Source organism: Bos taurus, chromosome 27, assembly GCF_002263795.3.
Source record: "Bos taurus isolate L1 Dominette 01449 registration number 42190680 breed Hereford chromosome 27, ARS-UCD2.0, whole genome shotgun sequence".
Lineage (NCBI taxonomy): Eukaryota > Metazoa > Chordata > Mammalia > Artiodactyla > Bovidae > Bos > Bos taurus.
In genome coordinates this window covers 2314122-2328951 of record NC_037354.1, presented here as the reverse complement: position 1 = coordinate 2328951, position 14830 = coordinate 2314122, and the positions used below count along the sequence as shown (strand labels likewise).

The 14830-nt window shown below is 42.7% G+C and overlaps 1 protein-coding gene across 2 annotated transcripts in view; it reads left to right on the top strand.

Annotated features, from left to right (window-relative positions):
• The window catches only part of CSMD1 (CUB and Sushi multiple domains 1), a 2064317-nt gene that overhangs the window by 1884501 nt on the left and 164986 nt on the right, over positions 1-14830 (top strand). For both annotated transcript variants that reach the window (XM_059882319.1, XM_024986326.2), the window contains exon 41: positions 577-786. In XM_059882319.1, coding sequence (XP_059738302.1) covers positions 577-786 — 210 coding nt within the window. The remainder of the gene's footprint in view (positions 1-576; positions 787-14830) is intronic.

Sequence of the window (14830 nt, the reverse complement as noted above, 5' to 3'; positions counted from 1 at the left end):
GTGGCGTTTACCAGAGCAGGTTTCTTGCAAACACCAGTACTTTGCATTGCAGGCACTACACAGTCAAAACATCAGTTTTCAAACTAAGAGATTTCTGGTGAGATGGTATGAGCATGCTCTTAAAAGCCACTTCTGAAGTGTGTTGCATTTTGTTAGGTCTATATTGGCTTCTTCCTTGATAAAGCTGAAAATTAACTGACAATTGCAAACTTATGTTTCTGATTGTAAGGATTATAATAGCAGCTGGACAAGAATCCCTGCCATTGTGTGTGGATATAAGTCGCCATTCTGAGAATTACACCTGCATGCCTCTGTGATGCAGTGCCAGTAATGTCCATATTTCACAAAAAAATTGACTTAGGAGCATTCACTACATGAACAAAGGTCACACAGCTGGTGGGCAGCAGAGGAGAAACCAAACCAAGGCTTGTTGTAATTCACAATGTTCATGTTCCTCCACTCTGCCTCCTAGAGAGAGATTGTTGGAAGAAACTGATGTGGTTTTAATCTCTGTTGATAAGCATTATAAAAAATTTTGATACAAGTATTCACCAGTGTTGCCTATTTTTTTCATAGGTGCACATATTCAATTTCTGAATTTTTCTACCGAAGCTAATCATGATTACCTTGAAATTCAAAATGGCCCTTATCACACCAGCCCGATGATCGGGCAGTTCAGCGGCCCCGACCTGCCCAGCGCCCTGCTGAGCACCACTCATGAGACGCTCATCCACTTCTACAGCGACCACTCGCAGAACCGGCCGGGGTTTAAACTCACTTACCAAGGTAAGACTCCTACCACACCTGGGGATGCATCTGACACTTAAATTCTGTGGAAGCATGAACATCCGAGCTGGTTAAAGTCTTGCACAACTGGAGAGTCCAGAGTGGAGCATGGCTTTCTGGTGGGAATGGAGTCTTTGCCAGGCTTCACACAGGTCAGGACCAGATGCCAGGAGCAGGTCAGGCGCTGCTTCACCGGGGTCCCTTCTGTCTTCCTCCAGTGGCCACATCACCACTGGGACCCTCTTATCCCCATTGTCACATAGCCTTGTCACCTGTCACTGTGTCCTCTTGGCTCCATGCAGGTGTTACCCCTTCAGGACTAGAGTACAAGGAGTGTCTTTGATCTTGGGGGGCCTCCACCTGCAGTAGCTCACAGCAGGATTTCAGTTCCCAGCCAGAGACTGAGGTCAGGCCACAGCAGTGAGAGTGCTGAATCCTGGCCACTCGACTACCAAGGACAGCAGCAAAGCCCTGGTTTGTTGGTTTTGTCAAAATAAATGTCCGCAAAGAGACAGACAGTAGTGAAACCTGTAAAGGGTACTAGGAGGAAAAGGAGTATGTGTGGATAGACACCGGGTGTGCTCAGAGAGGGAGTCGTGCCCTCAGGTGGTCTGAATCACTTACACAGGCCTTTCTTCTGGCTTCCTCTGGCCAATCACCTGGCTCTGAGTCCGTGTCTGGAGCATCTCAGGGTCCATCCCTGTGTGCGTGTGCATCTCTTAGCCACGATGGGTTTCAGTGCAGAGGCCTGTGGGTAGGTTGGCATCACCTGCTGTGGGGTGGGACCCCCTTTCTTTTGACCACTGGGGGGCCTTTTCTGCACCTATGTAGTCAGGAAGGTCTCCTTGACCTCTAGAAGGCGGGACGTGTGGTCTCTCCATCTCCCATTTGGGCAGGGCTCAGCTCCCCTCTGTCTCCACTATGACTGTTGTCTTAAGTGTTCACTGGAGCAAAGTCCAGCATTTGCCCTGCTCCTGTTGTTATTCCATCTGGAAATGTAAAAAGGAGGCTGACTGTAACATCTAAGCTGGAGTCCATCTATCTCCTGCCTCATGTCCACAAGGGAAGGGGGTCTGACCCTGTCTTTCATGCATTTAAGCTTTCTCTCAGGTCAAAGTAATGACCTTGTATACTATTCAAGCCATGTTCAAGTTATGCCAGAGTGGGGGTAGGGGCAGTGGGGGAAGGAGAAAGATAGAGAGGGAATGAACTTTATGTGTTTTTAAACCATCAAAATGTGAGATCTCTAAAAAAAGTTAGAATCTACCATCATCAAAGCTTTCTGACATGTGAAAAAGTTCAAAGTTTTCATTTCATACACAATAATTTAGCTGGCCTTTTCTTCAACGTTGTTAATTCAAATGAAGTAAAAAAAAATGTCAAAAGTGGAGTCTTTTTTTAACATGGTGATATCACTTGTTTTTTTTAATTTTATAGACTGCCTTCGAAAATGTTTAATATTTCATTACTAAAAGAGGATGGCATTTTGCGTTGAACTTTCAGACCTTGTTACTTCAGTGGTTACTTAAAGTATAAATTTACATTTCCAGAATTTGAGTGTTTTAAAATAGGAATCCAGGTAGGGGGAAAAAAAGACAGGGTGATACAGCCTAAGGAATGAGACAGGAGACCTTGCCTGGATTTCTCTGTGTCCACCTGTGTCTGTCATTCCTTCTCACCTGGACCCCGCTGTGTCTCAGCAAGGGTGTCAAGTCCCACTGGAAGGCTGGTGTGTGTGCCCAGGTACACAGAGAACAGTGGAGAGACAGTTTCCCAGGCCAGCACAGAGGTCTGCCTACACCCCTGCTCTTCCCCTTTTTGGAGACAAGAGAATGATCCCTTTCTTGCAGGCAACCCCTCCAATGCACTAGACTCTAGAATGTTTCTTTCTACTCTTTCCAGGGCATTTAAGGTAGGAATTGGGAAATGGCAATCCACTCCAGCACTCTTGCCTGGAAAATCCCATGGATGGAGGAGCCTAATAGGCTACAGTCCATGGTGTCGCAAAGAGTTGGACATGACTGAGCAACTTCACTTTCAGTTCACTTTTCACTTTAATGGCTTAGATGGTGAAGAATTTGCCTGAAATGCAGGAGACAGGGCCTCGATCCCTGGCTCAGGAAGATCCCCTGGAGGAGGGCATGGCAACCCACTTCAGTAATCTTGCCTGGAGAATCCCATGGACAGAGAAGCCTGGCAGCTACAGTCTGTGGGATCCCAAAGAGTCAGATATGACTGAGTGACTAACACTTTCACTTTTCTCCAAGTGGGAATTATCTTCCCTTCATTGCTTTTCCAGTGGCTGTTTCTCTTTCTCCTTAATACACTCAAGTTCCTCTCTTTCTCACACACACACCCCTGCTTATGTTTAATTTTAATGACCCCTTCAGCTCCCACTTTCTCAGAAGCACTGTGGAGGAATCATCTCCTCCAGTTCTTCCAGAGTCTCCTCCTCTTCTCATTTCTCCTGCCCACCCACATATACTGTCAACACCCCTGTAGTTACACAGTCATCCAAGTCTGCAGGTTTTTGTGTCATCTGAGGTTCTCCAGTGGGTGATAAGACCCGCCCGTGACAGCTCAGCAGGAGGAGAACTAGCACAAGTTTATGAGTACACACTTTTCACGGACTCACAGATGCCTGCGAGAACCCAGACAAGAGTCACTCACAGGAGTGGCTAGAACTTGAGGGTTTAGGTAGCTTCTGAAGCTAAAACAAGGGGGAAAGGGGTTCAGGATTCCAAGAAGAGAGGCAGCAATGGGAAGAAGACCAGGAAATCTGTGGTTCGTGAGGGTCGTTGAGTGAAGTTTGTTGTGTTGATTTATCTTTCAAAACATTTATAGGAGTATAGTTGTTTTACAGTGTTAATTTCTTCTGTATAGCAAAGTGCAACAGCTACATGTAACATAAACCCCTCTGTTTTGGATTTCCCTCCCGTGCAGGTCACCACAGAGCACTGAACAGGGTTCCCTGTGCTGTGCAGGAGGTTCTCATCAGTGATCTGTTTTATACATGACATCAGTACTGTGATGATTAACCCCACTCCTTTTCTCTGAGAAGAGTTTAGGGAGTATCCTCTTGGCACAAGAGTGAGAGACTTCTCTGCATATGTACATTCTATTTGTCAAAATAATTTCCTTCTCAAAAGAAGACCCTGTGCCCCGCTTTTAGAGCTTTCCCCTGCATCTGCTGGTTCTCAAATACACCCCATGTTGTACTGCACAAACACAGATATAGCTCTCTCAGAATCTCCCACAAGGATTGCAAGGGCCTGATGGAGTCAACACCATCTCCTGTCTAGCAGATGAGGGATCTCTATGCACTGACACTGAACAGAAATTCGGAGACAGAGTTACAGAGGAGAAAAAAAGAGTGGCTTTATTTCCTTGTCAGGCAAAAAGGAAACACTGTAGGCTAGAACCTCAATAACTGTGCCCTCACGTCCCTGGGGAATAGGGAGAAGTTATATAGTCAGGACTTCGGGTTGGGAGTAGGTGATAAGGATCAAGGCAGTAATAGCCTTACATTCTTTCTACTGCAAAGTTTCAAAACTGTCACAACACACTGGGTTTGGTGGACTCCAAGGGCAGGGTTGCTGGTATGTGCAGAGTCTCAGGTGGGTCTAATCTCCCTTATGGCAGAAAGTGAAGAGGAACTAAAGAGCCTCTTGATGAAAGTGAAAGAGAAGAGTGAAAAAGTTGACTTAAAACTCAACATTCAAAAAACTAAGATCATGGCATCTGGTTCCATCACTTCATGGCAAATAATGGGAAAACAATGGAAACTGTGACCGACTTTATTTTCTTGGGCTCCAAAATCACTGCAGATGATGACTGCAGCCAAGAAATGAAAAGAGCTTTCTCCTTGGAAGAAAAGCTATGATTATCCTAGACAGCATATTAAAGGCAGATACATTACTTTGCCAACGAAGGTCCATCTACTCAAAGCTATGGTTTTTCCAGTAGTCATGTATGGATGTGGATTTGGACTATAAAGAAAGCTGAGTGTCAAAGAACTGATGCTTTCGAACTATGGTGTTTGAGAAGACTCTTGAGAGTTCCTTGGACTGCAAGGAGATCATACCAGTCAGTCTTAAAGGAAATCAGTCCTGAATATTCATTGGAAGGACTGATGCTGAAGCTGAAACTCCAATACTTTAGCCACCTGATGTGAAGAACTGACTCACTGGTAAAGACTCTGATGCTAGGAAAGATTGAAGGCAGGAGGAGAAGGAGATGACAGAGGATGAAATGGTTGGATGGCATCACCAACTAGATGTACATGAGTTTGAGCAACCTCTAGGAGTTGGTGATGAACAGGGAAGCCTGGGTGCTGCAGTCCGTGGGGTCGCAAAGTGTCGGACTGAACTAAACTGAATCTCCATGAATTTCTCTGGTCCCTATAACCTTGCCTCAGGAGGTGGCTTCATGGCTGTTCCTCCTTTGATTAGCAACTGTTTCAGTCTGCCATTTGGAACTCAGGGACACCATGGAAGCTGAAGAAATGGGGGACAAAAGTGCCTTAATGTCTGGGAGCCCATAGGGCTCCACTCAGTCTCAGTTAGAGGAGGCCTGGGGGTGCCATCTGACCTGGGCCTTGCAGTTAACACAGGTTTACTGAGAACTAAACGTTTCCTGTACATGTGACTCTACTTGAGTCTATGTGCTGGTGCTAAGTCACTTCAGTCGTGTCTGATTCTTTGTGACCCTCTGGACTATAGCCCACCAGGCTCTTCTGTCCATGAGATTCTCCAGGCAAGAATACTGGAGTTGATTGCCATGTCCTCCTCCAGGAGATCTTTCCAATCCAGAGACTGAACCCATGTCTCTTATGTCTCCTTCACTAACAGGTGTGTTCTTTACCACTAGTGCCACCTCAGAAACAGAGTCAAAAAGGAACATGTGAAATGTGCAAAACACCCCAGACAAGACACTGAGAAACCGGAGAAGAAAGTGAACTCAAAGAGGTAGCAGCAGAGAAGATGCAAAGCCATATGCTCCTAGAAAGTGGGGAAAATTCATGTGCTGAACTCAGATTTTGCCCTTCCCACCGATGTTTGTGGAGGGGAAGAAACACATTTCCCCTATTTTTCTGGATTCTTTTCTGAGATCACCCCCCTGTAAAAACATGAGAGGTGAGCAGGGAAGCATGGCGTGGTTGTCAGGCAGACTGAGCTTGTTCTTTTCTTCTCCACTGATAAGTTTCTGGAGATTTAGCCACCTTTCTCTTCCTGGAGCAGAGAAAGGACACCCTTACTTACCAAGGGAGATTTCCCTCATAGATGTAAATGTCTCCTATAAATGACTAGCTTCTACTCTGTTTCCAAAGATACCCCCATGTCTGCACCTCCTTAAGGATAATGAACTCGCGATAATCCTCACACCAAAGAGGAATATTTTGGGGCAGCAAATTCTTCTCCCTTTCATTTGTTTACATGTAGGTTCATCTGTCTTTAAATTTAAAAAAAAAGCCATTGTGGGGATCACAGTGTCAGCAGTGTTCTTCTCTGGGTTTCTTCCTCTTATCTTCCGTCCATCAAAGCTAGCTGTGGTGACTTAAAATCCAGTCTGTGGGCCTCCCCTGGCAGTCCAGGGGTTAACAGTCAGCGATTCCACTGCAAGGGGCACAGGGTCCATCCCTGGTCGGTGAACTATGATGCAGCATGCTGCACGGCATAACCAAACAAGACTTTAAAAGATTAAATAAAACAAAATCGCATTTGTAAATTTACAGATCCAGCTTTCACATGATTAGGTGATCATCAAGAAAATAAAAGAAACAACACTCAGATCTGAAATTGTGCTAGCGTTGCTGTCATCTTTCTGAATCACAGATCTTAACAGGTTGTAGTGCCGCCCATCTCTGGACCACTCAGGCCTGGCCAAGCAAACTGGAGTGAGGGTGCTGGCATCCTGATCCATGGCTGCTGCGTTGGAGCTTCTAGGAGAAAGGACAGTTTGGGGCTGGGTCCCTGAGGAGAGGCACAGGTTTGCAGAGGTGTTGAGACTGGAGACTGAATTTATCCACACTTGCATCTGGCTTCATGCAGGATAAGAATCTATCCTTCCAAAGGGTGTCTATATAATAAACATAAATGTTCCTTAAGGTGTTTATTCCAAATTTAGGTTTTAAAATGAATACAGGCTAAAGGCTGGAGACTTTCTAGGAGCTGGAATGGGGGTCATAGCCCTTCCAAGTTAGCCCAAAGCCTGTAAACCATCTCTTGGCTCCCAGACAGAGTGCACAGCCTGGAGCCACTGGAGCTCGATTACTGTCCTCTGAGGGCTCCCTGATGGTCACTTCAGAGGATCAGTCCCCAGGCCCATGAGAAACACATACCTACATTGTGAAACTGACAAGAGGCTCTTAAAAAGACTTATATGCATCTCCAAGGGACAGAGGAAAAATGTATAGTGACAAGTTTTCTAAAATTAACGCTGTAAGAAAAGGGAGGTCAAGAGCAGAGTCTGAACAAAGCCTGGGCAGAGTCTCATGGTCATAACTGTCAATCACCCCGAGAAGTCCCGGGTGACTTCTGCCAGCACTGAGTACATCAAGGCCAACCAGTATGTGATGCTTGTAGCCTTTTTCTCCTTGTTGCCTTGTGGTCCGAGGATGGCTGTTGTACCTCTGACACCAGGTCCACATGCATATGACAAAATGGGGCTAGGGGACAGCTTCTTAATACTGTATTTAAATTTTTAACTTTTCTTTTTTTATTGACTTTGCAAGACTCAAATACAGATTCCCATGCTATTATTGTTTGCTGTGTACTTTTGAAATTAGATTTTATCCTACGTATGTGCTAAGTTGCTTCATAGAAAAAACTAGAGAGTTCCAGAAAAATATCTACTCCTGCTTTATTGACTACGCCAAAGCCTTTGACTATGTGGATTAAAACAAACTGTGAAAAATTCTTAAAGAGATGGGAATAACAGACCACCTTACCTGCCTCCTGAGAAATCTGTATGCAGGTCAAGAAGCAATAGTTAGAACCAGACATGGAACAAAGAACTGGTTCCATATTGGGAAAGGAGTACATCAAAGCTGTATATTGTCACCCTGCTTATTTAAATTATATGCAGAATACATCATGCAAAATGCTGGACTGAGTGAAGTGCAAGCTGGAATCAAGATTGCTGGGAGAAATATCAATAACCTCAGATATGCAGATGACACCACCCATATGGCAGAAAGTGAAGAGGAACCAAAGAGCCTCTTGATGAAAGTGAAAGAGGAGAGTGAAAAAGCTGGCTTAAAACTCAACATTCAAAAAACTAAGATCATGGCATCCGGTCCCATCACTTCATGGCAAATAGATGAAGAAACAATGGCAACAGTGACAGACTTTACTTTGGGGGGCTTCAAAATCACTGCAGATTGCGACTTCAGCCATGCAATTAAAAGACTCTTGCTCCTTGGAAGAAAAGTTAGGACCAACCAAGAGAGAATATTAAAAAGCAGAGACATTACTTTGCCTACAAAGGTCCGTCTAGTCAAAGCTATGGTTTTTCCAGTGGTCATGTATGGATGTGAGAGTAAAGAAAGCTGAGTGCCAAAGAATTGATGCTTTTGAACTGTGGTGTTGGTGAGAACTCTTGAGAATCCCTTGAAGAGCAAGGAGATCAAACCAATCAATCCTAAAGGAAACCGGTCCTGAATATTCATTGGAAGGACTGATGCTGAAACTGAAGCTTCAATACTTTGGCCACCTGATCCAAAGAGCTGACTCCTTGGAAAAGACCCTGATGCTGGAAAGGATTGAGGGCAGGAGGAAAAGGGGACAACAGAGGAGAGATGGTTGGATAGCATCACCAACTTGTTGGACATGAGTTTGAGCAAGCTCTGGGAGTTGGTGATGGACAAGGAAGCCTGGCATGCTGCAGTCCATGGGTCTCAAACAGTTGGACATGACTGAGCAACTGAACTGATACTGAAGTCGCTTCAGTCCTGTCTGACTCTTTGTGACTCTATGGACTGGGGTCTGCCAGGCTCCTCTATCTATGGGATTCTCCAGGCAAGAATAGCAGAGTGGGTTTCCATGTGCTCCTCAGATTTTATCTTATGTAACTTTAAACCTCCATTGTTCAAACAAATTTTTTTTTTCTATTGATATTTTTCAGATAGGGTTACTAAGGCTGTGTCTATATAGCTCCAAAAGCTATCAATTAGTTCGCTCCAAAAAGAGTACTGAAAGAAAGAAAGAGAGAGAGGAAAGAAGGAAAGAAGAACATGATACCACAAAAAGTCTGTGTAGGGACTTCAAGAACCAGCTTATGGTTGCTGGGAGGAAGGGATAGTTAAGAAGGAGGGGGTGGACAGGTATACATTGTTATATCTGAAAATAGATAACCAACAAAGTCTTACTATATAGCACAGGGAATTCTGTTCAATGTTATGTGCCAGTCTGTATGAGAGGGAAGTTTGGGAGAGAGTGAATGCATGCATATGTGTGTCTGAGACAGTTTGCTGTCCACCTGAAACTATCACAAATTGTTTGTTAATTAGCTATACCTCAATACAAAATAAAAAATTTAAAAAAATTCTGTATAGGAATAATCTAGACCAGAAATCATAAAACTACTGAGTTTCATTAGGAAAATATGAATATTTTTAAGTTGTCAATATTAGCATTAGATTTTACATAATTGGTAAAAGACCCGTTTTCCTGTTGTGACGTCAGAATCAGGGTGGTTTGCCGGTATCAGCAGGGGCTGTCCCCTGAAGTGTCAGAGTGATGGCCCTTCCAAGGTGCCAAGGCAGCGACTTCAAAAGTCTCCTTTAGCAGCCTGCCAGCTTTGAACTTGTGTCTCCTTGGCCTGTAGGCATCAGAATCTGTGAGTTCTTGTCCAGGCTAAACACCTAGTTCGTTGAGTGAATGTTTTATTTACTTGACACCTGACTCTAAATTTCAGTATCCACATTTAAAAAAAAAAATTCTAAGCAATGTATTTTTAATGTAGGCAATTAATTGATATAGTTGAAAGACATAAAAATAAATTAAGTAAAAAAGAATGAGAACATGAATATGAGGTGTTCGGATTTCTTGTGGAGTATCTTAGCCAACAGGGGTGACACTTAATTAGATAGTTTGTCATTTTATAAAATTTATAAGCTGGCCAAATGACACAACTCTGATGTGTGTGTCACAGCGAAATTCCTAGGTTGCACTTGAGATTTATAAGTTAAGCTTATGATTAATAACTCATAAGAAGATGCATAAATCATGCAGATAATTCTTGTCATTCTCAGTGGTGTCTGTGTATACCCCTTATTACTAAGCCTTCTCATTTATTTATGACCATATAAAGGTCAAAAATGTTACCAGTAGTACATGTAGCTGTCTTGAAGTTAAATGACTTATACAGAACTTGAGAAGTGAAAGATGAATTGTGTTAAATAAAATTGAGTTCAGGTACCCTACTTCTAAGTCAAAAACTGGGAGATGGCTGATAGGATGAAGATATTTATCAACTGATTAGATATCAGTCAGAAAATATAATAGGTATTAGAAAGATGACTACATGCTTCCGCCTGCTGCCACATCCAGTGCCTATAATTTAAACACTTGATGCAAATACCACTTAAGATTGACAGACGTGAACAATGATTATTTTCTCAGATCCAAACAAAGGATTCTCCTGAAAAAGAGAAATTCTGAGTGTTGTCTTCTCCTTGTAGTATAGGTATGAGCTTATTGGTACTGACATTGTTTTTCATGGTATTTGCAAAATGTTGCCATATTAAGATTTTTGTTGTCATTGTTCTGTCCCTAAGTTTTGTCCAACTCTGCATCCCTATGGACTGTAGCCTGCCAGGCTCCTCTGACCATGGGATTTTCCAGGCAAGAATACTAGAGTGAGTTGCCATTTCCTTCTCCAGGGGATCTTCCTGGACCAAGGATTGAACCCGTGTTTCCTGCATTGGCAGGCGGATTCTTTACCACTGAGTCACCTGGGATACCCATTAAGATTCTTAGGACTTTCTTTTCCTTTTCTTTTTTGAGACTTGACATTTGAAGTTGAATACTTGTCTTCCCTCCTTTCTTTTCTCCTCCTCCATCTTTCTTTCTCTCTCTTTCTTTATGTCTCTTTCATTATAAAGCATAATTATTAGATGCCAAAAAGCTTAAAGATAATTTTAAGTTCTTTAGCCATAAGTGGTAAAAACGTCTTTTTTCCTTTTGCTATATGTGCTCAACACCTTTAAAAAAAATCACTTTAATAGGATGTGTTAAATCTGCTTATTCATGCCTACAATCACAAAACCATTGCCATTTTAGTGAAATGAATCTGTGAGAAAATAAGCTATAGTTTGTGGCTACCAGTTTTTCCCCTTTAGGAGGAAAAGCAATTAAACTGCCTTTATGTGCCGTGAACAACTGAAGAATTCATTCACACTGACTGTATGAGCGTGCTCACTGTGATTCCTTATAGACACGGCTGTGATTTAAACATGAAGTTGATGTGCCTTTAAAGCTGCTGCTCTTTCTTCTGTGAGCATGCTCTTCTGAGCTGTTGGGGAGCAAGGACAGTGAGCTTCCTCTGTCCTTTTTCCACCATCCACATGTCTGAACCAAGCTCTCAACATGAGGCTTTTTATAAAGAAGGCTATTTCACCTAAAAATGCTTAAAGCAGTGGGCAGTACACTACTGCATCAATCCTCATCTTCTGCAGGGTACCCTTTTTCAAGATGGAAAAGTGGTTCATGGACTAAACTCTTAGAGACCAGGGTCGAAATCTTAAAAGGTGTCCCATTTCCTCCCTGAAGGTCATGTGGATCTGCTTTTCCTTTTATGGCTTTGCTGAAAGTAAAGTAGTAATCTCAGCCACTTTGTCCCTTAGCGGAGCAGTTCCTGTGGACCAAAGGCTCACCTGGACAGGTATGTCAGTGGCTGTGCGAAGCCAGCGATTTCTTTGGGTCAGAACAAACATTTCTTCACAATGTAAAAGCTGTTGTGTAAAATGACGGCTGGGCCCTCAGTGCTTGGTTGGTGGAAGCATGAGACACAATTGGAGTTGCCACTGTGAGCAAGCAGTTTGGTGACCTGTCCTCCAGGGGAGCCTGTGGGCAGCCTGGAAGGCATGGGGTTGGCTGCAGCCTTCACAGTGATGTAGGTGGACATCACCAGTAGGTTTGGCGATCAAGCAATTCACATGAGCAATAGAGAACATTTAGGTGGCCAATCTGTCTTAAAAATGAGAGCTAGGAATGTGCCCTCATTATAGAGGTCAATGATATGTCATCCTAGTCATGACAACAGCCCCCTCTGGAAGCTGGTGATCTTGTGTGCCTGTGCACTTGAGAAATTCCATGGACTGCAGCACGAGTCTAGTCACTTCTGGACCAGATCAATCTTTTCATTGAGAGGAAGCTGAGGACGTGAAAGGGGTTTCGAGGTCATATTCATTGTGGACCTTGATGCTAACTGCAGTCTCTCCTCCCTGTAACAAGGCTCTTTCTTAGTATTTCACACTAATTCCTGGTATTAGAACTGGCTTCTCCCTCCTGAGTCTACCTCTATCAGAGAAGAGGCTTGAGTGCTATGTCTTGAGCAATGAAACATATTTTATCATACAAACCAGACATTTCTTATAGTTAAGACTTAGCCTTACTCAGTTAATGCATACCAACCATGTTCACTGCATTTGTCATCGTTGTTAATTCTTGTAGATCAGATAGGCATAATTGTTCCCCTTTCATAAATGAAGGAAAGAGCCTACCAGAATGGAAGTGGTTTGGTCCACATCCCAGGTCCATCAGATGGGAGACACAGGTCCAACTCAGTCCCAGGGCTCCCTTGCAACACATTCCAAGGCCTCTGCTATTTTGCAGAACTACCTCAAGACTCTTGTCTGTACTCGGAAACCTGTTTTTCTGTTGGTTGATGATTCTCTCTCTATTTCAACTTTTCAATTATATATCATACAACAAATCTTTTAGAAATACTGAATAACACCTCACAAAAAATCTTTCAGTTCAGTTCAGTTCAGTCGCTCAGTCATGTCTGACTCTGAAACCCCATGAATTGCAGCATGCCAGGCCTCCCTGTCCATCACCAACTCCCGGAGTTCACTCAAACCCAAAAAGTCTTTGGGAGTTGTCAAATATGGAAGTGTCTGAAAAATATATGAAATGTATGAAGGACTTAATGGCCTTCAGTTGAAACAGAACTTGTCTGAAAATGGTGATTTTTTTTAAATTTAGTCATAAATTTTAATTAAATTTTTGAGTTACAGTTTTCAAATTGCTTTACGCTATTATGCCTAAATGCTTCCTATTTTATAATTTGATATCTTATCTTCTTATTTGTTCTAGTAGTCTGGAGGTTTTCAAGGATTTTCTATGTATAAAACCAACTATACTTCAGTTATGATGCATTTTAACAAATTCCTACAATTTGCTATAGTTTTTTTTTTGCCATCTATGCTCATTAGTGAAACAGGTTTATAATTTTCTTTTTCTCTACATTCCTTGTCTAGTTTAGCTATTACATTAAACCAGATTAATAAAATCACTTGACTAGTTTCCCCCTCTTCTTCTATTACTGTTTCTTAAAGGTTTGCTAACAGTCACCTGTCAGAGAAGGCAATGGCACCCCACTCCAGTACTCTTGCCAGGAAAATCTCATGGATGGAGAAGCCTAGTGGGCTGCAGTCCATGGGGTCGCTAAGAGTCAGACACGACTGAGTGACTTCACTTTCACTTCTCCCTTTGCTGCATTGGAGAAGGAAATGGCAACCCACTCCAGTGTTCTTGCCTGGAGAATCCCAGGGATGGGGGAGCCTGGCAGGCTGCCGTCTATGGGGCTGCACAGAGTCAGACATGACTGAAGTGACTTAGCAGCAGCAAACAGTCACCTGTATCTAAGCCTGGCATCTGTGAGGGAACAGGGAGGTAGTGAATTTCAGTTCAAGTCTTTAATGGCTATTACTTTATTTGGGTTTTATATTTCTATTCTATTTCAATTTACATTGTTTTTAACTCTCTTTTATGAAAATTAGCCATTTCATCTAAGTTCTCAAATATATTGGCATAAGGTCACTAATAATCATATAATGTCTACGTTACTGTTACTCTATGTTACTGTTACATTTTTCCCCCTTTAATGCTCATGTTTCTTCTCCTTTTATCTCTTTTTTTAAAATTTTATTTTATTTTTAAACTTTACAATATTGTATTTGTTTTGCCAAATATCAAAATGAATCCGCCACAGGTATACCTGTGTTCCCCATCCTGAACCCTCCTCCCTCCTCCCTCCCCATACCCTCCCTCTGGGTCATCCCAGTGCACCAGCCCCAAGCATCCAGGATCGTGCATCGAACCTGGACTGGCAACTTGTATCATACATGATATTATACATGTTTCAATGCCATTCTCCCAAATCTCCCCACCCTCTCCCTCTCCCACAGAGTCCATAAGACTGATCTATACATCAGTGTTTCTTTTGCTGTCTTGTACACAGGGTTATTGTTACCATCTTTCTAAATTCCATATATATGCATTAGTATACTGTATTGGTGTTTTTCTTTCTGGCTTACTTCACTCTGTATAATAGGTTCCAGTTTCATCCATCTCATTAGAACTGATTCAAATGTATTCTTTTTAATGGCTGAGTAATACTCCATTGTGTATATGTACTACAGCTTTCTTATCCATTCATCTGCTGATGGGCATCTAGGTTGCTTCCATGTCCTGGCTATTATAAACAGTGCTGTGATGAAAATGGTGATTTTTACTTCTCTTTATGCTAGAAGTCACTTCCTTATCAAACTCCAGTGAAGTGGTCTTTCTTTTTCTCTCTTAGTTGATGTTTTTTTTTTTTTTTCTCAAATTAAAACGTTTTATGTTATAAAAATGAGTTATGGCAGTTAATGATTTCACCATGAGTGATGTGCAGATCAACAAAGTAGTGCTTAGATAAGGATTCTGATCCCTGGTTAAGCTGTTCTTCACCCCCAAGCCCAGAGGTCCGGGTGCATGGAGGTATCAGAGGTGTTCAGAGGTGCGTGGATGTGGACAGTGCAGGTAACACGTAGTCT